Genomic DNA, 23,155 nt, shown 5'->3' with positions numbered 1-23,155 from the left:
GACTTATTACAAAGTGAACACTTCCATTTAATAAAAGATCCAGATTAAAAAAGAAAACAATTATCAGGACCCCAGACCTTCTTCTAGCTACTACCTCACCCCAGGGTAACTGCTATCTTGAGTTTTTAAAATTAACCTGTTTTATTCTGAGATAATTGTAGATTCACATGCAATTATAGGAAATAATACAGAGAGAGCCCATTGATCCAGTACCCACTTTTCCCCAGTGGTAACATCTTGCAAAAGCATTAGAACAGCTGACATTGATACAGTCGAGATGCAGAGCACTTTCAGGGCACCAGAGCCCTCCTGTCACACTTTTGCAGCCACCTCCTCCCCCTCCCACACCACTCCTGGTGAGCCCCGGCAGTCTCTCTTGTGTTCTCCACACCAGTACTTCTGTTACTCCTAGGATGGTCTGTGAATGGAATCATGGAGTACATCATCTTTTGAGATTGGCTTTTTTCTCTCTTTTTTAATTCTCTGGAGATTTATTCAGGTTACTGTGTCAGTCATTTATTCCCTTTTATTGCTGAACAGTTTTCAGTGGTATTGAGGTGCCACGGTTTGTTTAACCATTCATCCGCAATGGACACCTAAGCTGTTTTGGCTATTACAAATAAAGCTGCTTTATTTGTGAACAGGTGTTTGTGTGAAAATAAGCTTTCACTTTTCTGGGATAAATGCCCAAAAGTGAAATTGCTGGGTCACTAGTCACTGTTTAAATTTATAAGAAATTGCCAAACTGCTTTGCAGAGTGGCTGTACCATTTAACATCCCTAACAGCAATGTATGAATGATCTAATTTCTCTTTATTGATGTTAGAATTTGGTGTTGTTACTATTTTTTATTTTATCCATTCTTATAGATACGTAGTGGTATATCATGTTTTTAACTTATGTCCTAATGGTTAGTGACAATGAACATTTTTTCACAAGTTTATTTGCATCTGTATATCCTATATATTCTCTTTGATGAAATGTCTCTTCATGTCTTGTCTGTTTTTTAATTGGATTGTTTGGTATATTTTCTGTTGAGTTTTGAGAATTCTTTACATATTCTAGATACTACTAGCCCTTTGTTGAATATGTGGCTTGCAAATATTTTCTCCCAGTCTACAGCTTGTCTTGTCTTGTCTTTTTTGGCTGTGATGAGTCTTCGTGTGGTGTATGGGCTTAGCTGCCCCTCAGCATATGGAATCTTCCTGGACCAGGGATTGAAACCACTTTTCCAGCACTGGAAGGCAGATTCTTTACCACTGGGCCACCAGGAAAAGTCCTCTTTTCATTCTTTTAATAGAGTCTTTCCCAGAGCAAAAGTTTTTAATTTTTAAAAAATCAATTTATTTTTAATTGGAGAATAACTGCTTTACAATATTGTGTTGGTTTTGGCCAAAAGTTTTTAATTTTGATAACGTCTAATTTATCAATTTTTCCTTTTATGAGTCATGCTGTTGGTATTAAGTCTAAGAACTGTTTGCCTAGCACTAGAATCTAGGGGTCTTTTTCCCCTAAAAGTTTTATAGTTTTTCATTGAAATCCATGATGTGTTTTGAGTGAGTGTTCATATAACGTATGAGCCGTTTATTTTTTGTCTACTGATGTCTAATTGCACCAGCACTGTTTGTTGAAAAGGTCATCATCTTTCTCTCACCAAATTGTTTTTGCATCTTTGTCAGATATCACTTGGACATGTTTGCATAGATTTATTCTCGGGCTCTCTGCTCTGTCCCACTCATCTATGTGTCTGTTCTTCTGCCAGCATCACACAGCCTGATTAGTATGTGGCTAGGTGATAAATCTTTTTCAATGTTGCTTCCCTGGTGGCTCAGATGGTAAAAGCATCTGCCTGCAATACGGGAGACCTGGGTTCGATCCCTGGGTCGGGAAGATCTCCTGGAAAAGGAAATGGCAACCCACTCCAGTATTCCTGCCTGGAGAATCCCAGGGACGGAGGAGCCTGGCAGGCTACAGTCCATGGGGTCCCAAAGAGTCAGATACGACTGAGCGACTTCACTTCAGGTGATAAATCTTTTTCAATGTTGCTTTAAAGTGAAGTGAAGTCGCTCAGTCGTGTCCGACTCTTTGCGACCCCATGGATTGTAGCCTATCAGGCCCCTCCGTCCATGGCATTTTCCAGTCAAGAGTGCTAGAGTGGATTGCCATTTCCTTCTCCAGGGGATCTTCCTGACCCAGGAGTCGAACCCGGGTCTCCCGCACTGCAGGCAGACTCTTTACCGTCTGAGATACCAGCTTTAGCTATTCTAATTCCTTTTCCTGTTCAGACAAATTTTAGAGTGATCTCACCCAAATTCCCAGAAAGCCTTCCTGAGATTTTGATAGGGACCGTGTTAAACTTGTATATAAATTTGAGAATAATTGAAGTCTTTACTGTGTTGAGTGTTGCAGCCCATGAACATGATATAGCTCTCCATTTCTTCAGATTTCTTTCTTTTACTGGCATTTTGTAGTTTTTCAGCTTATAGTCCTGTACATGTTTTGTTAATTTATACTGAAATATTTCTTCTTTCTAGAAGCTTTTTATATTTCTTGGGATTTCCTGCATGGACAATCGTGCCACTGTAAACAGAGACAGTTTCTTCCTTTTTGATCTATGTACTTTTTGTTTCCTGTTTTTCCCTGTATTGCACTGGCTAGAACTTCCACCACGACGTTGCCTAAGAGTGATGAGAACATCTTCCCTTCTTCCCTATCTTAGAGAAAAAGCATTCAGTCTTCCACCATTAAAAGTAATGCTACCTGTGGGGTTTTGTAGGAGATCTTTATTGAGTTGAAGAAGATCCCTTTTATTCCAATTTTTTGAGACTTTTCAGGAATGAGTGTTTAATTTCGTCAAACGCTTCTTCTGCATCAGTTGTTAGGACCATGATACCTTTTTTTTTCCTTTGCTTGTTTATATGGTGGATTATATGGATTGAATTTCAAGTACTGCAGCAGCCTTGCATCCTTGGAATAAATCCCACAGGGTCATAATGCACAATTCTTCTTGCTAAATTTTCTAATACTTTGTTAAGGATTTTCATGTCTGTGTTCGTAAGGGATATTGGTCCATAGTTTCCTGGGTTTTTGACTGTCTTTTTTTCTGGATACTGGATTCGTGCTTGACAATTTTTCTCTTTCAGCATTTAAAAAATATTGTATTTCTTCTTGGGTCCGGTTTTAAAGAAACAAACATTCTATCATTTGAATGGTTTTTCCCCTGTTGGTAAGTTGTGATTTCTGTCTCTGCCCTCAAGATTTTTTGTGTGTTTGGTTTTTACAGTTTGACTACGTTGTGTCTTGGTGTGGGTTTCACTTGTTCAGAGTTCATTCAGCTTCTTAAATCTGTAGGTTCATGTCTCTTGCCACTTTTGAGATGTTTTCAGCCTTTGTTTCTTTGAATACTTCAGCGCTGCTCTTTTTCTCTTCTCCTTTAAGGACTCTGATGTCATTAATGTTCAATCTTTTGTTATAGTCCCACAGGTCCTTGAAGCCCTGTTAATTTTTTTTCAATCTATTTTTTTTTCTGTTGTTAAGATTGTATAATTGCTATTATACTTGCAGTTCACTGATTCTTCCCTCTCCTCCATTCTGCTGTTGAGTCCATCCATAGAGTTTTTGTGTTTTGGTTATTGTATTTCCATTTTGTTTTTCTTTATATATATATTTCTTACACTGCTGAGACTTTCTATTATTTCTGTTCTTCAACTTTCTATTTTTTTTATTTGTTTCAAGCATGTTTGTAGCATGTATGTATCTTATTTATGAAAATATTAATGTTATATTTAAGAACTATTTTCCTCCTCATAGAACTTCTGTTTTCTCCATATTGATTTTTTTTCCTGTCTGTTTTGATTCCCTCTTTCCTGTAAGAGCCATTTGTTAAATGTCTTAGAATTCTTGGTGACTGCTCACATTTAGTGACAGGGCTTGTTAAGACCCTGAGCTCCTGTGTGGAGTGATTTGGTTGGATAGTTTAGTTGGGGAGGTTTCAATATCATGATTGAGAGGTCATTTCTCTTGGGTTGGTCAAATTCTCCAGGGAAGACCCTTCCAGCCTCTGAGAACCTAGTGTGGCAAGTGGGATAGGGCTTGGGGTCCAGGCCAGGGCTTGAATCTCGGATGTGTATGTTCACTCAGCGGCCCCCTCTTTTCAGTATGGTGCCGTAATCTCAGCTGTTACTGGTCCTCTATGACTCAAGAACTCCGTTTTATCCTCTCCAGAGGGATATCCTCTAGTTGATTGGCTAGCTAGGTGGAGAGGGGAAGGGGACTGAGCCTTCTGCGCTGGGGTCCAGACTTTCCATTAACTCTGTTGTTAGCAGCAACCCCCACTTAAACACATATCCTCTTACTTGCAGATAAACCTCATGTGGCCAACCTGTGAGCCTTTGAGGGACTCTGAGGAATGAATTGTAATTTATTGTTCTTGGCTTTCCCCACTGTCAACCAGGGTTCCAGTTTTCTCAGATTCACCATTATTTACCAGTTGTCTATGTTTTGGCTTCCAGAATTTTATTTTATTGCTATTATGTACCTTTTAATTTTCACAGCTTGGATTACGACTTTAAAAGCGTGGGTGTTTGTTGGTGTTGCCGTTTGAGTCAGGTTTAGGGATGCAGTAAAACAGATGTGCTCAATCTGCCATTTTTACCAGAAGTGTCGTGTGATTTTTATACATTTTAAAAATGACAAATATTTCTTTGAAGTTTGAACTCAAACTTAAATTGATTTAGAAAATAAATCCAAAGGAGAATGACTGTGTTTTTCAGGTGCTGAAATAGAATTGGAGGTGCTGACTTGAGTAGGTGGATGCACTAGAGATGAAAGAAAAATAATAGGGAACAGTGAGGAAAATCTTTTAGCCTGGCAGCAGAAGGTTGGATTTTGCTTTTCCTTCAAGTTTTGTGGGAGATGAAAAAAGTTTTCCATGATTAAGAAAACTGTGATTTGGGAACTAGAGAGAGGTGATGGCTGTACAACATTGTGAAAGTGCTACATTCCACTGAATCATTCACTTTACCTGTGGCGGATTCATTTCGATATTTGGCAAAACTAATACAATATTGTAAAGTTTAAAAATAAAATAAAATTAAAAAAAATAATAAAAAAAATAAAAATCTGAAAAAAAAATAAAAGAAAAAAAATAAAATGGCTCATTTTTTGTTACATGAATTTAATTTTGTTACATGAATTTTAATTTTTACCTCAGATTAAAAAAAAAACTTAACCAAAAAAAAAGAGAAATATATGAACATTTTCAAAGCTAGAACTATGTTGACACCTGGCTTTTGGTGGTAAAAGATAATTTGACTTATTTGACTTATTACACAGGCCTCATTACGTTATGTTTCTACTGTCTGCCTGGAGCTAGGTAGAGATTTTTAAATGTTTACAAGCATGATTTTGGAAGATCTTCAGAAATTTACTTCTCATTTTGGGAAAAGGGAGAGCAAGATGTACTTCAAAGGGTGGAGTTATTTCTCTCTAGTAAAGAAGATGAAAGGAATTAATAGATATTTAATACGTACACCTCCTACATACAAATGTACTCATTGCACCTTGACAAATCTTGATGTAAGCAAGACCTTTTGACTCTTTAATCATTTGTATAATAGAAGAAAAGGACATTCCGGGGAATGTGGCATTGTTCCGATAAGTTTATCCCTTTGTTATATTGCTTATCTTTCATATGAAACACCCTGTCTCATAAAAAGATTTAATAGCACTTTATTATCCAAAATGTGATATTTGGCAGTTTAGTGTGCTATACTAGAGTATATGTCCTAAAGCCATAATGTCGTTGTTTTAGTTGCTAAGTCATGTCTGACTCTTTTGCGACCCCATGGACTGTAGCTTCCCAAGCTCCTCTGTCCATGGGATTTCCCAGGCAAGAATACTGAAGTGGATTGCCATTTCCTTCTCCAGGGCATCTTCCTGATCCAGGGATTGAACCTGCATCTCCTGCATTGGCAGGTGGATTCTTTATCACTGAGCCATATGGGAAGCCTAAAATCATAATATTGGAGTTCAAATCCTTGTTGTGCACATGTGAGTTATTTAAACTCACTACGCCTCATTTTTTCTCATCTGTAAAATGGAGGAGACAGTAGAGATATTGTGATGAATGTGAATTAACACATTTAAAGGCCTTTCAGTGTTGTCTGGTGCAGAGTACGTGCTCAGTAAATGCTATCTGCTGTTTTTCTGACATTTTCTTAAACTACAGTCTATAAAAGCACATCTGGAAAATGTATGTTAAAAAAAAAAAAGAGAGAGAGAAAAAAAAGAAAATGTATGTGATATAAGCAATGTAAGGACTACTTCCTTATCAGGATATCGTTGTTATGGCTGTAGTGACCAACTGCAGATGCAAATGTGCGATTGGGTCCCTTTTTCTCATCACATTTGTAGTCATGGTTAAGGGCTTATTTCTGTTTTTTTTTTTTTCCCTAGAAACTGAAATGGTTTTAGCTGCCTTTATTTTCTAAGCATTCTAGACTTCATAGTGCAATGGGTTTGTTTGAAAAGTAAACTCGAGAAACTGTAAATACTGTTTACCCACTCTTAGGTTTAGACGTAATCCCTATTATTTGTACATTTTCCCTAGGAATCAGTGAAAAGATTGAGAATGAACCTGAAGAATGAACTATTAGAAGATGTACTTATAGCCAGTCAGTGGCCACAGAGAGAGCACTTGATTTTTGTAAAGTTATTTTTCCTTATCATTATTGTATGGCTGCAAGTGAATGGTGATAGTTCTCTCTCACAATTATTATTTTTAGCTGTAGTTTGAAACTCCTCTATTTCCTACAAGGTGAAACTCTTATGTTTAAATGTTATCATTTTCATACTAAGCCTTCTTTTAAATTTTACTTTACAGATCAACAGCCAAAATTTTGAAGGTCGTCAACTTTCTAATGGTGGTGATAAGCCATGGCGACAGATGATAAAGTTGCCATCTTAACCGATGATGAAGAGGAACAGAAGAGGAAATACGTGCTTGCTGATCCTTTTAATGGTATTTCCAGGGAACCAGAACCACCTTCAAATGAAACGCCGTCCCCCTCTGAAACAGCTGCTATTCCCGAGGAGGAAATAGACTGGATAGAGAAACATTGCGTTAAGATAAACAATGATCTTCTCATTTCCAAGGTCTTTTATTTTTTCTTTTACTCTGCATATGGCTCTCTCTACCCCCTTTTGCCTGTGTATTACAAGCAGCTGGGAATGTCACCCAGCCAGAGTGGACTGCTGGTAGGTATTCGATACTTCATTGAATTCTGCAGTGCCCCCTTTTGGGGTGTAGTTGCAGATCGCTTTAAAAAAGGCAAAATCGTCCTCCTCTTTTCTCTTTTGTGTTGGGTTTTATTCAACCTGGGCATTGGATTTGTCAAACCCGCTACCTTGCGATGTGTACCAAAGATCCCCCCGACAGTTCATCCCACCAATTCAAGTCACCCATTCACTATCCTGCCAACGAATTCCTCCATTGTCTCTTTCATCACCACCTCCCCAAGAATTAGTGACAAAAGGCACCTGCTTCCTTATGGTGGGCCAGTGATGTCAGAAGTGGGGCCCAATGTCACAGAAACTGTCATCTTCTCGACAGCTCCAAACAAGACCAGTGCACCCACTCTGCAGACTCAGACTGATGAAATTATTGACCATATTGTGACCTTGAACTCAAGCACTGCAACCTCCTCTACCCCTCCAGGAAATGCAGCCAGGGAGACAACCACTTCTATGGTCACCACCACCAAGTCTGTACCTTCTGACCGAGTCACTCTTGTTTATGATCAACAAGAAGTGGAGGCCATCTTCTTGGTGGTCTTGGTAGTTGTTGTCATAGGAGAGTTTTTCAGTGCCTCCTCCGTCACAATCGTGGACACAGTAACACTCCAGTACCTGGGGAAGCACAGAGACCGCTACGGCCTGCAGCGCATGTGGGGGTCCCTGGGCTGGGGCCTGGCCATGCTGTCTGTGGGCATCGGCATCGACTACACCCACGTAGACGTGCTCATCGAAGGGAAGGGCTGTAAGCCGCCCGAGTACCGGAACTACCAGATCGTCTTCTTCGTCTTTGGGGTTCTCATGACCATGGCCTTGATTGTTGCTACTCAGTTCCGGTTCCGCTACAGCCACTTCAAAAACAGGGAAAGTAAGGGAAAAGAGGTAGAGATCCCTCAGGTGGAGCGGAACAGCTCCACGGAGTCCTCTGAAGAGACACCGACCGCCACCAGCCACTCGCAGGCCTTCAGCTTCTGGGACTTGATCAGGCTGCTTTGCAGTGTGCAGTACGGCTCCGTGTTGTTCGTGGCTTGGTTTATGGGTTTCGGATATGGCTTCGTGTTCACCTTTCTCTACTGGCATTTGGAGGACCTGAATGGAACAACAACTCTCTTTGGGGTCTGTTCAGTCCTGAGCCATGTGTCTGAGCTGACAGCTTATTTTTTTAGTCACAAGCTTATTGAACTGATTGGCCACATCAGGTAAGAGCATGCCTACTGTTGCTGCCCCTCGCAGTTGAACTCTATCTTTTCATAGTTTATAAGATCCTTTGAGCACATTTATAATTTGTGTTGGGGGTAAGGTTTAGGTGGGAGTGGCAATTTCGGTTGCTCTTTCTCTTTAAAATAGAATCAAAAGGAAGGAAATGATGAACCTAGTTGAATTATCTCAATATATGATGTTTCCCCTCTGTATGCTAAGGGACTCTTACATTAAACGTTTTCAAGTATATAAGCACCAATTTAGTCGACTCTGTTACTCTATGGACCTTGAAGGGTCCAGCTGTCTAAGACATTTATGAAGAAGGGTTTAAGTAGATAAAGAGGATTATGTTTTTTCAGCCTTCAGTTATTCTCAGCTACTTGCTGATGCAGAAACACCTTGAACATTTGGTGTATTGAAGATGTCCATTATATTTAATAAGGCTGTGATGTGACCCACCAAAATCATTAATCCATGATATTACATGGAAGAGCATCTTATATAATTTTTTCTGATTATTACATGGGTCTCTGCATTTTTATCTGCCATGAAAGCATGGGATACTTAAAAATCTTTCTTCTACCTAAAATTTCCCATGTAATCCTTTTAAGCAGAAAAATCTATAAATACCTAGTATTTTTTATGTAAAGTTTCTTACCACTAATGTTTGTCTGAAGTTGTGTGAATAGTACCTTGCTCTTTATGTCTTTCTGCTTTGCTCTTGGCTCTAAAGTGTGGAGCCAGATACACTTAAACCTCACAGAAAGGCATGGCATGTCTGTCCCTAAAATTTGAAGTTGCTGTAATTAAAAGCAACCATGTGTGTTTGTGTGTATGTGGTAATCTTTAAATCTACTGTTTCTATGAGAAATTACGAAGGAGAAATAGATGCTGGCAAGATCTGAGAAACATTGATCTTTTTTCCTTTAATATTCCTTTGACTAACTGAAGAAAATATTTTCTATTGTCAGGTTTCAACCTAGAATCTTTCTTTTCCCAATGCAATTGTGGCTATTTTTCCTTGTTTGATTTTGCTTTGGGAAGCTGTGTCCCGTTCCTTCTCCGTCTCAAATCTTTGACCCCTTTGTTGTCACAAACAAAGTCAGGCACTGTACGGACAGCCACCAGAGACACAGGGTCCCTGAGGCACACTCAGTGGGGCCAGTCGGCAAAGAGCCTTGTGATATTATGGTCTGGGGTTGTCCTTTAACCTTGTCCAGGTCATGTTTATGTTGTCTGCGCTGTAATGAATTAGACTCACGGTGATGAATTTCTTCAGCTTGGTTGGGTTGTATGAGCAGGATCTCCTCTCACCTAATAGTGTGTTTAAAAACCACAGCCATTTATTCCCAGAAAGGTACCTTGTTAGGTCTTACTCATGAGTGGCTTTCCTAGACATCATGATTTAATCACTCAATAATGTTAATTGAATGTCGACCCAGTACAGAGTGTGCATGTAGGTTTTATTTTCACAGAAATTGTTAAGGTCTTCTCATATGCTACGAAAAGTAATGTCTCTTCTACCTTTGGCTTTTGTCTAAAGTATATAGCTTTTTTTTTTTTAGTGTACAGCTTTATGATAGAATCCTAGCGGGCTTACTATTAGGTTTGGTAATTACATAAACTTCACACTTGTGTTTTCTTTTTATAAGAGAGAACTCATTACATAAAAACTCATTACATGAATGCTAATATCTCATTATATAAAAACTAATGACTCACTTAACCTTAATTTTCTAGTTTTACATACAAAAGCATCTTTTTTTCCTTAAATGATGTAATGGAAGAAGAAAGCTGTTGTGGTCACATTGTTGTTCCCAGAAGCCTACTGGGATTCCATCAGTTTGTGGTCATTTACTGCTTTTGGATTTTTATCCTGTTGATTCTGATAGCTGTGGTGAGATTATGCCCACGTGTTTAGGTAGAATGGATATGTTTCTTTTGGTGAGAATTTTTGGAGCCCGGTTAGTGGTGGTTGAGATTTGAGGGCTTAAAAATGTAGTGATGACAGTTTCACTTTTTAATTGGAAGAATATCATGTATTCACCGATAAACAGAAATCATCTTTCTGTGAATAGCCTTTATGTTTCCCTTGTAGGATCATAAGGAGAGATCTGTCTGGCCCGCATATATGCACTCATGTTTTCCAGTGTTCTGTGACCATCTTATGGGGGTTTGTTTATAGGAGGCAGCATAACCACAAAAATTGTAACTATCCTAATGTAGTCAAAAGTTGATGTATGGCAGAAACCAATACAATATTGTAATTTTTCTTCAATTAAAAATAAATTAAGAAAGCAACAAAAAGAATTTTTAAAAAGTAGATTTTCGTAAGTTTATATAGGTTTGTAGTGAAGAAACCATCATACCAGAAAACAATGTTTAAAACAGCATGTCCAATTTTGAACCACTTACTATTGTAACAGTTCTGCAGTTTGGGCCCCATTTTTCATTGACTAACGTATCTATCAGTCTAAACACACACAGAGTAAATGATTTCTGATTTCAGTCTTGGATTTTGTCCCCATTGGAAAGTGGCTATCTCAGGTAAATAGGATAATGCTTCCTATTTCCACTAAAAAAGTAAATTTCTTTTGATTCAAACCCACAAAACTTTGGTATTTACAGCAAGTACATTTCTAGGCTAATTTATGTAATGACAATGACTAGATTTCTTTATCTAGAAATATAAATGTATTTTAAGGCTATATTCACCTTGTTGAATGTTTCAGCAACCATGAGTAGAGTTGTGATCAAAATACATTTCAATTAATCATTTGTTTGAGCAAACCCCAGGAGATAGTGAAGGACAGGAAAGCCTGGCATGCTGAAGTCCATAGGGTCACAAAAAGTCACACATGACTGAGTGACTAAGAAGAACAACAAAAATCATTACCATTTAATATTAGGCCATCACCTATGTTATGCGATTCAAATTGATTTACATTTTAAGGGACACACAAAAATCTACTCAAGCAATTCTGACTTTGACCTGAAATTCTTGTACTCAGTCAGTTTTGTCATGCAAATACTGTCTGGAAGCGATAATATATTAACCATCATTAGCCATTAATTACTACTAAATAGTTGCCAAGTATCCAAATGAGTTGGCTGGTCATTTAGGGAGGAGAGAGGGAAATACATGATACTACTAGCAAGAGGAGGAACACAGACATTCTTGGTGGGTGCTGCAGAAAGAGCCAGAGCAGATAGCGGGACGCCGGCCCACAGCTGAGGACACGTGCGGCAGTGTTAGCAGCCTGTCACTGGAGGGATAGCCGGCAGCATCAGAAGAGGGCGGAAACCGCAGCTGGTGAGGTCGGGGGAGCTGACCTGGAGCTGGAGATTTAGGGCTGTGTTTATGACTTTCTTGCTTCGTATCCTCTCCCTTGTTTCTACCTGCCTCTTCGGCCTCATTGTTGATCCTGGCCCCCTTGGCTCTTGGGGCCTCTCCGCACCTCGCGGGGCACGGTGCAGGCTTCCACAAGCTGCTTCTCCCAGCCCCTGGTCTGCTGGGTCCACTGCTGCAGTGGTGCTCAGATGGTAGACTCACACTGGGAGAGCTTTTAAAACTCCTAATGCTCCAGCTACATGTAGACCAATTGCCTTAAGCTGTCTGGGGGTGTGTACCTAGGTATTCCAGCCAGGGTGGTAACTGCCAGGCTGGTGAGAGGCCCAGGTGGAGAATGAGAGGGTGTGAAGAAAGGGAAAAACCTTCCCTCTTTCATCTTGGGTGAACTTTGGAGATTGTTCCCTGTAATCCTTTCACGTGGTTCTTGCCCCGGCTTCGGTGATTTGCTCAGATGCAGGTGTTGACCAGTACTCAGCTGGAGACTGAGGGCTGCCCTCTGCAGGCCTCACTCGATGTGCTCAGAGTTCCCTGCTTTGTGGTGCTCAGCCCTGCTCCCAGACTCAGCCCTGCCTCCTGTCAACCTGAGTCCTCCGTGCCCTGTCAAGTCACCGCTCACCTGTGGCTCTGTGCGCTGTGACCTTGAGCTCTGGTAACGCGGCTCTCACCCCCATCCTTCAGACCTAGGCCTTGCGGAGGCTGTCTGCAGCTTTCTCCAGGTTCTCTGGCTTCTCAGCTCTTCCGGCGTCTGTCTAACCACCCTGAATTAAGGTTGGTGCCTGTTTCCCTGATCATATCCTGACATCCACTGTCCTTAACTGCTTCGAACTTATACTGGCAATCGCCACAATGAAGGGAAACAATGGAAATAGAATAATTCAATTCTTGATTTAAAAAATAAAACAACAACAGAGGATGGACCTGAATATTTTTTCCTTCTCTTTTCTTAGTGGAATGTTATTTTTTATTTACAAAATGACTTTACCACAATAGAAAAAAAATGATAAGGCTTATTTCTCACATTGTCATTGTTATTCAGTCACTGAGTCGTATCCGACTCTTTGCCACCCCATGGACTGCAGCACTCCGGGCCTCCCTGTCCTTCACCATCTTCTGGAGCTAGCGCAAAGTCATGTCCATTGAGTTGGTGATGCCATTCAACCATCTCGTTTGAAATTAAACATGATCTAAAGGAGTAACTATTACTCTATCATTTAAAAATCAAAACTCTGCATACTTGTTTAGTTTAATTGAAGAGTTTATTTAGGCCTGGACAACCTAGATTAATAGGATGCAAGGATGAACACTAAAAGGAAGGGGGTTGGAAAAGATGGGGGGAGAGAAGGCCAGATGGGAGCTGGGATTAGGAAAGGAGCTTTATCCTGGGTGCAGGAGGGCAGTGTGGGAAGGTTTGGAGCCAAGGAGAGCCACCGGTGTTGATTTATTTGCAGCGCAGTGGGGAACTTGGAAGCAGAAGCCCACTGAGAAGTTTCTTAAAACAGTCCAAGTGAGAGATGATTAGGCCTGGAATACAGCAGTAGCAGCAGAGGTTCAGAGACGGAGTGTGGTGGGAGGTAGAATCAGTGGAGCGGCTTGATGTGAGAAGTGATGGAGAGACCTTCGGGTTTCAGTTTGGGTGCAGTGGTTCTGCCAGACCCAGGAGGAAATCTGAGAAGATACAGAACAGAGGAGAGGGTGGAAGTTCATCAGAATCCAGTCATGGGTTTGTTTACCTTAAAATTGAAACATCTCTGTGGGAGTGTCTAACAGACAGTTGACTGTTATAAAAGCCCAAAAAGAGGTTAGGGTTGGGAATACAGATTTGGGATAGTTAAAACCAGAAACATGAGCAAAGTGAGCAAGGAAGCCTTGTTGTTGAAGAAGAGAAATGGGCTGAGGAAAATCAGTTATGCTTGTCTCCAAGATTCTGTTCTGAGTTTCTGATCTTACTGAAATGTTGGTCTCTTTTATGGTTTAAAGTAGGTATCCTTGTATCCTCATGTTTATGGGGAACTATATGATACTGTAACCTGTTTCCACATCTTGCTTCAGGAGCAAGTGCCTTTCTGAGCACCCCTCCAATGCCATCACCTGAGCCATGGTCTTCTAGACATGTTTACAAGTGGACCAAGGGAGACGTGAGTAAGGGAGAGGGAAAAATAAAGGGACAAGGAATGAAAGGAACAGGGATCAAGAGTAAGAAAATGGAGAAAGGAAATAGCTGCAGTCTCCAGGGAAAGGTCTCTTCCCGTCCTTATTCGTGAAAGGCAGTGTCCACAGTGCTTACAAGCATGGACTGGGGGCGTGTTGCTGGTGTAGAACTTGACTGTGCCTCTTGGAACCATGTGGCCTTGGAGAAGTTATATAACTTTTTGTATGTCTGTTTTGTCATCTGTAAGTAGGAATGTCATTAGTATTAACCTCTTTTTCATGAAAATTAAATGAGATAAAGCACATTAATTGCTTAGAACAGTGACTTGCGTATATTAATTCTCTTGATTTTTTTTATTATTATTATTTAGCCAATCTTCTGGTAGATTATGTTGCTTGATAACCACTGTGGAGACCAATTCAGCAGTCCATGGTAATGTACAAGTTGGACATTTCCTATGGCTTGATAATTGCATTTTAAGATACTTACCTGCCTAGAGAAACTTTTGCTGTGTGCGGTGCTTATTTGCTCAGTCGTATCCGACTCTGTGACCCCATGGACTATAGTCTGCCAGGCTCCTCTGTCCATGGGAATTCTCCAAGCAAGAATAATGGAGTGGGTTGCCATGCCCTCCTCCAGGGGATCTTCCCAACCTAGGAATCAAACCCAGGTCTCCCATGTTGCAGGCAGATTCTTTACCGTATGAGCCATCAGAGAAACTTTTACACATGTGCAGGGAGACATGTACAAAGATACTGCTTGCTTACTGCAGCTTTCTAACAGTGAGAAAGAGAACTGGTCTAAATGTTCATCAGTTGGGGAATAGGTGCATTCAGAGTAGGATAGTCGTAAGACGGAACAGTATGCAGGAAAGGAATGCACTATATCAGTATGTCAGCATAGAAAGCTCTCCAACCATGATGTTGAATGGGGGAGAAAGCAAAATAATACACAGTTTGGTGCACTTATGCAAATTTTAGCAATACGTTTCAAAAGTTATACATACTTTTATGGATATGCCTAATTGTATAGAAAAAAAACACTTAAATTTATGGAGGGAAAATGCATCCTAAGTTCATATAGCCCTAGCTTTCTAGACAGGACATAAAAAGAAGGGGACTGGTTGGGGAAGAAAGAGGGCAGGGGAAGCCCTCCGTTTATCTGTAACATTTTGTTTCTTTAAGGAAGTACAGCAAAATATTCAAAGTTTCCATTCTTGGTGCTAGATATATGTATTCTCTCCCTTTTTTGGTATTTTCGATTGGAAAAGAGCTTGAAGCTTAGGTCTGTTTATAGTGAATCAATATAATTATCTTCCCATAAAGGAACCAGATATGTGTGTGAGAGAGAGTGAGAGAGAGCTTATGTTTGTTTAAAGCTGTATATGTTCTAGGGAGACATATTGTATCTTTATATATCAGGTAAAATAAACACTGAGATTTTGTGCCGCTACCCCACTCCAGTACTCTTGCCTGAAAAACCCCATGGATGGAGGAGCCTGGTGGGCTGCAGTCCATGGGGTCCCTAGGAGTTGGACACGACTGAGCGACTTCACTTTCCCTTTTCACTTTCATGCATTGGAGAAGGAAATGGCAACCCACTCCAGTGTTCTCGCCTGGAGAATCCCAGGAACGGGGGAGCCTGGTGGGCTGCCATCTATGGGGTTGCACAGAGTCTGACACGACTGAAGTGACTTAGCAGAGCAGCAGCAGCAGTTGGGTCCAATGCTTTCTGACCCCATGGACTGTAGCCCACCAGGCTCCTCTGTCCATGGAATTTTCCAGTCAAGAGTACTGAAGTGGGTTGCCATTTCCTACTCCAGGGGATCTTCCTGACCCAGGGATTGCACCCTCATCTCCTGCATCGGCAGGACTCTTTACCATTGAGCACCTGGCTCTCCCGTATAGCTTTCCCTAAGTAGCACACATTTAATGATTAGAAGTCTACTTTTACATAGTTATCATGGCTTCAGGTCTTAGTTCTTTTTCTTTACAATGAAATCAGGTGGAAATTTATAGTACCTCATTAAGAATTAATATCAAAATGTATCAAATAACCCTGACTTGGGCAGTAATTATAATATTTCTTTATATATTAAGAGATCAAGGTACTAAAAAGTCAAGTCAAGTGATATCCCAGAGATCATGCATTTTATTGCTGACGTGAGTCCAAGTATGAGTGTTTGCACCAGCTGTTTAATTATCTTGAGTCATACAGTGTCAATTACTGCCTTTTTTGTGCAAGTCAAAAGCCTAAGCAGTGTGGCTAACTTATTTCTACTTATTCTTGTGATGCTTGGTAGATTTTAATTATATAATTTCAATAGGATACTTTGAATAGTAGATAAGAATTTTTCTTCAAGCTTCCTTCATAGCATATCCCTCCAAAGCCTTTCCAACTGGAAGAATCGCACCCCATTCTTATTTCTCAAGTATTAATCATCTCTTCTTCACCTTTGGTCTGCTGTCACCAACATCTTCGAATCGTAGTCTGGAGGCTGACAAACAGTAGCTTGTTAACTTTTTCTTTCCTTTAAAAAGATAACACATGGAAGGAAGCTCAGACATTTTCAGAAAGAATCAGTGTCGAGTTACGTTCGTCTGGGGACCGTAGTTTTGGACTGTGAGGCTGTGTGGTGTGGTTGACTGCTGAGTGCAGTGAGGTCACCTCAGCAATGGAGGATTGGCATGGTCCTTGGTAATAACTGTGGATGGTGGCCAGGCTTTCACTCCACTTAGGAGAATGAACAGGAGCAGAAAGTAAATTGGCCCAGGGTTGACCCTAGTCATCTTCCCAAACCCTGGTAGGAGTGTTGGGTCATCTAGTAGTTCTCCTGTCTCCTTGTGTTCTTCTTTTTGCTGGTTCACCTGTAAAAAGTACACATGTGTGCGTGTGTGCATTTGACCTGGGTTCAAATCCCACACTTACTATAGTATCTAACTTCATACCATTGTTAAGATTAATAAGGTAATGCATAGCAATATAATAAGTGCTCAACTGTATCTGACCTTGGATAAGCCAGCAATTTAGCTTTGTTAAGCCTCAGGTTCCTCATTTGTGACATGGTGGTAATAATTGTATCTGGCTTGATACCATTGTTAAGATTAATAAGATAATGCATAGCATATAGTAAGTGCTCAGCTGTAAACAACAGGTGGTGTTATTCCTGTTGTTATTAATTCATTCCTTCAACACGTGTTTCTTAAACATGCCCTATGTGACAGGCGCTTTTGTAGGTCTTGGGGATATTTGGAATGTGTGATGAGATAGACAAAGGCCAGTCCTCATAGGACAAGCCTTCTATTGGGGTAGACAGTGAACAGTACACAGATTATCTCATTTCTGATCATGATGAATGACGACGTGGCAAAATTCATGCAGGACTCAGGTTCCCAGAGCGACTGAGAAGAGGCGACTTTTCCGCTTGAGCTTACAGAGAGGCTTTCTCTAAGGAAGGGACATCTGAGCAGAGTGGTGTTTGCACAGAAGCCGCCCAGGGAAGATGAGGGAACCAACCACAAGTGTGCATGTGATAAAGTCAGCAAGGTGGGCAGGGCTCATGCAAGGGCTCCGGGTCCCACTGAGAGACAGTGTGTTTCCCTGAGAGAAATGGGAAGTCATTGGTGAGTCTGAGCAAGAGGTGACATGAACAGATGTCTGCCTTGATGTTTCTTTAAAACACTTCTATGCCCCAGAGGGGATCTAACACTTGGAAGTGAATTGTCCAGGGAGACACGGCTGACAGAGCGTGAGACTTTACTGGGAAGGGCGGACAGCAACAGGCTAAAGGAAGCCAGGAGGACTCTGCTGCATGGCTCGCTGTCTCAGGTTTTATGGTTTGTCAGCTGTGTCTCCTTGGACCATTCATTTCCGGACAATTCCTTTCTGAATGTTAGACAAGAGCCCACTCTCAGGTCCTGGAAGGGGTTCCCTTTCTGCAACACTTCTCTGGGTGGAGCATTTATTATTGTTTATTCTGCCCTACTTTAGAGAAGTCCCATTTTACTTTGTTCTCTGAGTTTCAGATAAATAATGAGTTGTCCTTTCTTGCTTGAGTCACAAGCTGGTGACTCATGCATGACCTTTGTTGATGTGCCTTCCACCAATCCCAGATAAAAAAATTTTTTTTTAGCAACTTCAAAATTGCAGAATAGCAAATTTTTTAAATTAAAAAATTTAAATTTTATAAAAAATAAAAATTTTAAATTAAGAAATCTCCAAACTTAACAAACATTATAATTATAGTATAATATTGAGAAAATAATAATAGTTGTTAACACTGTCATTTCAGCACTTACTACATCCAAGTGCCCTCCAAGGCACTGTGTGAAATGCTTTGTCTTCAAGCCCCCGTTTATCCTTGTGAGTTAGGCACTGCTATGTCCATCATAGAGTGGGGAACTTCAAGGTGCAAAGGTAAGTTGCCCACAGTCATACAGCTAGTAACTAGCAGAGGTAGAATTCAAACCAACCACACAGACTCCAAAGCCTGTGTTCTCAGCTGCCTTGTAGGTTCGTAGGCACCGTCTTAGACTGGAGAGTATTTTGCCCCTTTATGCAGCCGAGCCTCACATCTCAGACTGCTCTCAGTGAGCAGTGTCCAATACAACTTTTTCACCTGTTCCAACCACCCTCTTTTGTCTTCCTGGTAGCTCTCCATTCCTCTAAAATACCCCATTCTCTCAAATTATTTTTTTTTACCCCCAGTGAAATTGTCATTCCTCCGGATTAACTACCCTCAAGAAGTGTTAGGAAGAGAGTAATGTGATTAAACCAATTCACACTGAATATAAGTGGCAAAACTGTTTTTAATGATGACTAGGTATCATACAGAAATGTATGTATGATGACCAGCCATCAGACATGACTAGGTATCATACGTCATTAACAGAGCTAATTCACAGTTAAATACTACGTTCTCTCAGTATTTCTTTAAAGAAGTCTTTATTAAGTGGCCAGGTTCTATTCTATGAATGCAGTGTTGAACAAGACAGATAAGGTTCCTCTCTCAAGGAGTTCACTGTCTGGTAGGGGGTGGAGGACCATAACATAAAAGGAAAATACTAGGTGTTACAGAAGTGTTAACTTAGGTACCTGAGACACTGGGAGTTGGAAAAGAGTAAAGCAAGTAAAATCAAGAGTTTTGGGGGGGCAGGGCCTACTGTAGGTGCAGTGAGAAGAGTCATCTTGTGAATTGGATACCAAATGGCTGGTGGTGCCACTCACCAAGCAAGGAAACCCAGGGAAGGGGTATCAGTTCTGAAGAATGGGACTTGTGGAGGTCCTATTAGATGAGAAAGATGCCTAATGGGGAATTGTGTTTATGAGTCTAGATCTCGGGAGAGAGAATGAAGCTAGAGATGTTTGCGGGAAACCTTGGCACAACAGCTAACTTCAGCCTGGGATTTCTGTAACCATCCTCCTCCTCCGCTCTCTTGCCTTCCCTTCAGCTAGTAAAGCTATTTGGGGCAATCACCTACCTCAAACAAGACACATGACGCTATCAGCGTTACTTCTGGAAGCTGTGCCATGGAACAGGACTTTCGGGAAGAGACAAGTTCAGTGCTTGTAAGGGGAAGAAAATTATATTCTAAAGTCAGGACATGAAGTTGTGGCTGTATCTTTAATGCTCTTTTGGTGTTATTAACTCATAACTCAAGGACTTCATTCCAGAGTGGATTTCTGCCTGGAGAAACGCAATGCCAGAGGGAATATGATGCCCCAAATGGCTTAAGGGTTATCTTCTGTGGCTACTGTTTATCTGTTGAAAGTGAAAGTGAAGTCGATCAGTCGTGTCGGACTCTTTGTGACACCATGGACTGTAGCCTACCAGGCCCCTCCCTCCATGGGATTCTCCAGGCAAGAGTACTGGAGTGGGTTGCCATTTCCTTCCCCAGGGGATCTTCTGACCCAGGGATCGAACCTGGGTCTTCTGAATTCTAGGCAGACGCTTTAACCTCTGAGCCACCAGGGAAGCCCCAGTGTTTATCTGTTAGGTGCAATTAAACTGGGAAAGAAAACAAACCAAGACTAGACCAGCAAACACATCAATTATTATTATTATTATTATTTAACACAAATGCCCGAGTGTAGGATTGATTTTTATTACCCTACCTCAGGAATGCTACTAATAGCTGTAATATACTTTATTCCACAAAGAAGATTCTTGTAGTTTTTATAGGGGAACAGTTTTATGCTCAGTTTCCTAATTAGGCTAAATCAGAAAATCATTGTTTCCATTTCCAATTTCTAGATCACTAATAGAAATGAATCTACGATATTTTTGTAGGCATTACAATTTGAATGTGTGTGCACGCTTAGCGGCTCAGTTGTGTGTGGCTCTGTGACCCCATGGGCCATAGCCCACCAGGCTCCTCTGTCCTTGGGGTTCTCCAGGCAAGAACACGGGCATGGCTTGCCATTTCTTCCTCCAGGGGATCTGCCCAACCCAGGGATGGAACCTGGGTCCCCCGCGTTGCAGGTGGATTCTTTGCTGCTGAGCCGCCAGGCAATCCCTTCTGCTCCTTACCCAACCCAAACCATGCAGTCAACTTCTGATTATTTGACTTAGAAGTCTGCTTGCTGGAGGCAGCCCTCTTCCAGCCCGTGGGTGGAGGCGGAAATGCTGGTTCACCCTGTGTCCTACCACAGCACTGGTACTTGAGGTCTCTGGTTCTGCATCAGTAGAAAGGGTCTTTTGAGCCATTCCATCTAGCATCCCAAAATTTTGTTTCTGGGTGAATGTTTCTTTTGTGATCCAGGATATTGGGCAGCTGTTGAGTGGCCTTTGTTTTTCTACTTTCCTCTTCCCTCATTCCTACTGACTCATCAAAGTTTAAAATCTTCAGTCAGTCCAGTTCAGTCACTCAGTCTCTTTGCAACCCCATGAATCTCAGCACGCCAGGCCTCCCCGTCCATCACCAACTCCTGGAGTTCACTCAAACTCACGTCCATCGAGTCGGTGATGCCATCCAGCCAACCATCTTCTAAAGTCAACCTAAACATATACCCAACTTCCTGAATCCAATTCAGAGATGTTTCTTCAAGCCTGTGTGTAGGTTTGACTTTACGCAGGGGCCTTGCAGTAGGAGCAGAGCACTTTGTTACCGGCCTAAGAGCCACAGAGCAGAGGGCCCTTGGCCTTCCACTGGCCTACTAATGGTGGCCCTCTCCTGCCTCTCTGGACCTGCATTTTCTTGTCTCTGTGAAACAAGGGGGTTGGATTTGATGTTGTGTCTTTGTTGATGCTAATGATCTAATTTTTTTACTTTGCTTGGTTTCTCTATGTGAAAAACCACACGTCAGATCTCACTCCTCCCTGGCCACCCCACCAGGGACTTAGGTGTTCGTGGCTTTTGCTGATAAGTCAGAAATGTACACAGAGCCATTCATGCCAACTCATCCAGGCCATGCCGTGACACCAGTCCGTGATAGGGGAGGTGATTGATGACAGCAGTCACTGGGATCTGTATGGAGAATGTTCTTTCTCCAGCACCCGCTGACTTCAGTGGATGTTAGCATCCTAAACCTTAAACATTTCTCCATGTGCTGGCTCAGATGGAATTTGTAAAAGACTTGGCTGCTCTTGCTGAGATATGTGCATTGTACCTAATGGGAGTTTACACATTTGCGCACTGTTTTGTGTTTTTCTTAACATGCTTATTTGATCTTTTCAAAATGCCTGTAGTATGACCCAGAACCACTCCTGAGAAAAGTCCCCTTCCTGTTGTGTGTGCCCTGGATGCCACCGCTTCAGCCCGGGTGCAGCAGGCGCCCTGTCGCACTGCCCCTTGTGAAAATGTGTTAATTAGCACTGTTTGTCAAAGCCTTTCATTTTACATCAGCTCTGGAAGAGTAAACAGCAATGCCCTAGATAACATAAATGAGTAAATACAGTCGATTGGGTCGTACAAAATGCTAACACTCCTCCTCTGAGGGTGCGGACTCGCTTTGACTGCAGAGGCCCAGGGAAGCTGCCTCTGCTTGCACAGGCTCTGTCTCTGGTCCACGGAGCAGATGGCTTCTTCTTACAGTCACACTTGCCAAGTGTGTGTATTTTTTCTGTTTAGCTGCGCTGGGTCTTTGTTGTTACGTGCAGGCTTCTCGAGTTGCAAGGCGCGGGGGCTGCTCTCCAGTTGCCATGTGTGGGCTCCTCCCTGCGCTGACTTCTCGCTGTGGAGCACAGGCTCTGGGGTCCTCGGGCTTGGGTAGTTACGGTGCATGGGCTTAGTTGCCCCAGGACATGTGGGCTCTTCTGGAGCAGGGATCAAGTCCGGGTCCCCTGCATTGGCAGGGAGATTCTTAACCACCGGACCACAGGGGAGTCCTAGATGGCTTTTGAGCAAAACAAATTAGGACTTTTTACTCAACTTTCTTTCATGTTGGAGTTGTAAGTAGGCTTAGAGGTCATTTTTGAGCTGAATTGTGGCCCTTGAAATTCACCTGTTAAAGTCCTAATCCCCAACACTCCAGAATGTGACTGCATTAGGAGATGTGGTCCTTAGAGAGGTAAATTAAAGTGAGGCTATTAGGGAAAGACTAGAAATCTCTTCAAGAAAATGAGAGATACCAAGGGAACGTTTATGCAAAGATGGGCTCAATAAAGGACAGAAATGGTATGGACCTAACAGAAGCAGAAGATATTAAGAAGAGGTGGCAAGAATACACAGAAGAACTGTACAAAAAAGATCTTCATGACCCAGATAATCACAATGGTGTGATCACTCACTTAGAGACAGACATCCTGGAATGGGAAGTCAAGTGGGCCTTAGGAAGCATCACTACGAACAAAGCTAGTGGAGGTGATGGAATTCCAGTTGAGCTATTTCAAATCCTAAAAGAGGATGCTGTGAAAGTGCTGCACTCAATATGTCAGCAAATTTGGAAAACTCAGCAGTGGCCACAGGACTGGAAAAGGTCTGTTTTCATTCCAATCCCAAAGAAAGGCAATGCCAAAGAATGCTCAAACTACTGCACAATTGCACTCATCTCACACGCTAGTAAACTAATGCTCAAAATTCTCCAAGCCAGGCTTCAGCAATACATGAACCATGAACTTCCAGATGTTCAAGCTGGTTTTAGAAAAGGCAGAGGAACCAGAGATCAAATTGCCAACATCCACTGGATCATCAAAAAAGCAAGAGAGTTCTAGAAAAATATCTA

At 41.6% G+C, this 23,155-nt stretch overlaps 1 protein-coding gene across 1 annotated transcript in view; it reads left to right on the top strand.

The window, feature by feature from the left end:
* MFSD6 (major facilitator superfamily domain containing 6) overlaps positions 1-23,155 on the top strand; it is a 70,395-nt gene that overhangs the window by 1,243 nt on the left and 45,997 nt on the right. Inside the window, exon 2 of the mRNA XM_010862892.1 lies at positions 6,883-8,491. Coding sequence (XP_010861194.1) covers positions 6,936-8,491 — 1,556 coding nt within the window. The 5' untranslated portion in view covers positions 6,883-6,935. The remainder of the gene's footprint in view (positions 1-6,882; positions 8,492-23,155) is intronic.

The sequence above is a fragment of the Bison bison genome, unplaced genomic scaffold (assembly GCF_000754665.1).
Source record: "Bison bison bison isolate TAMUID 2011002044 unplaced genomic scaffold, Bison_UMD1.0 scf7180017864485, whole genome shotgun sequence".
NCBI classification, from domain to species: domain Eukaryota; kingdom Metazoa; phylum Chordata; class Mammalia; order Artiodactyla; family Bovidae; genus Bison; species Bison bison.
The sequence above is the reverse complement of the archived record's forward strand: the minus strand, read 5'-3'. Positions and strand labels throughout refer to the sequence as shown.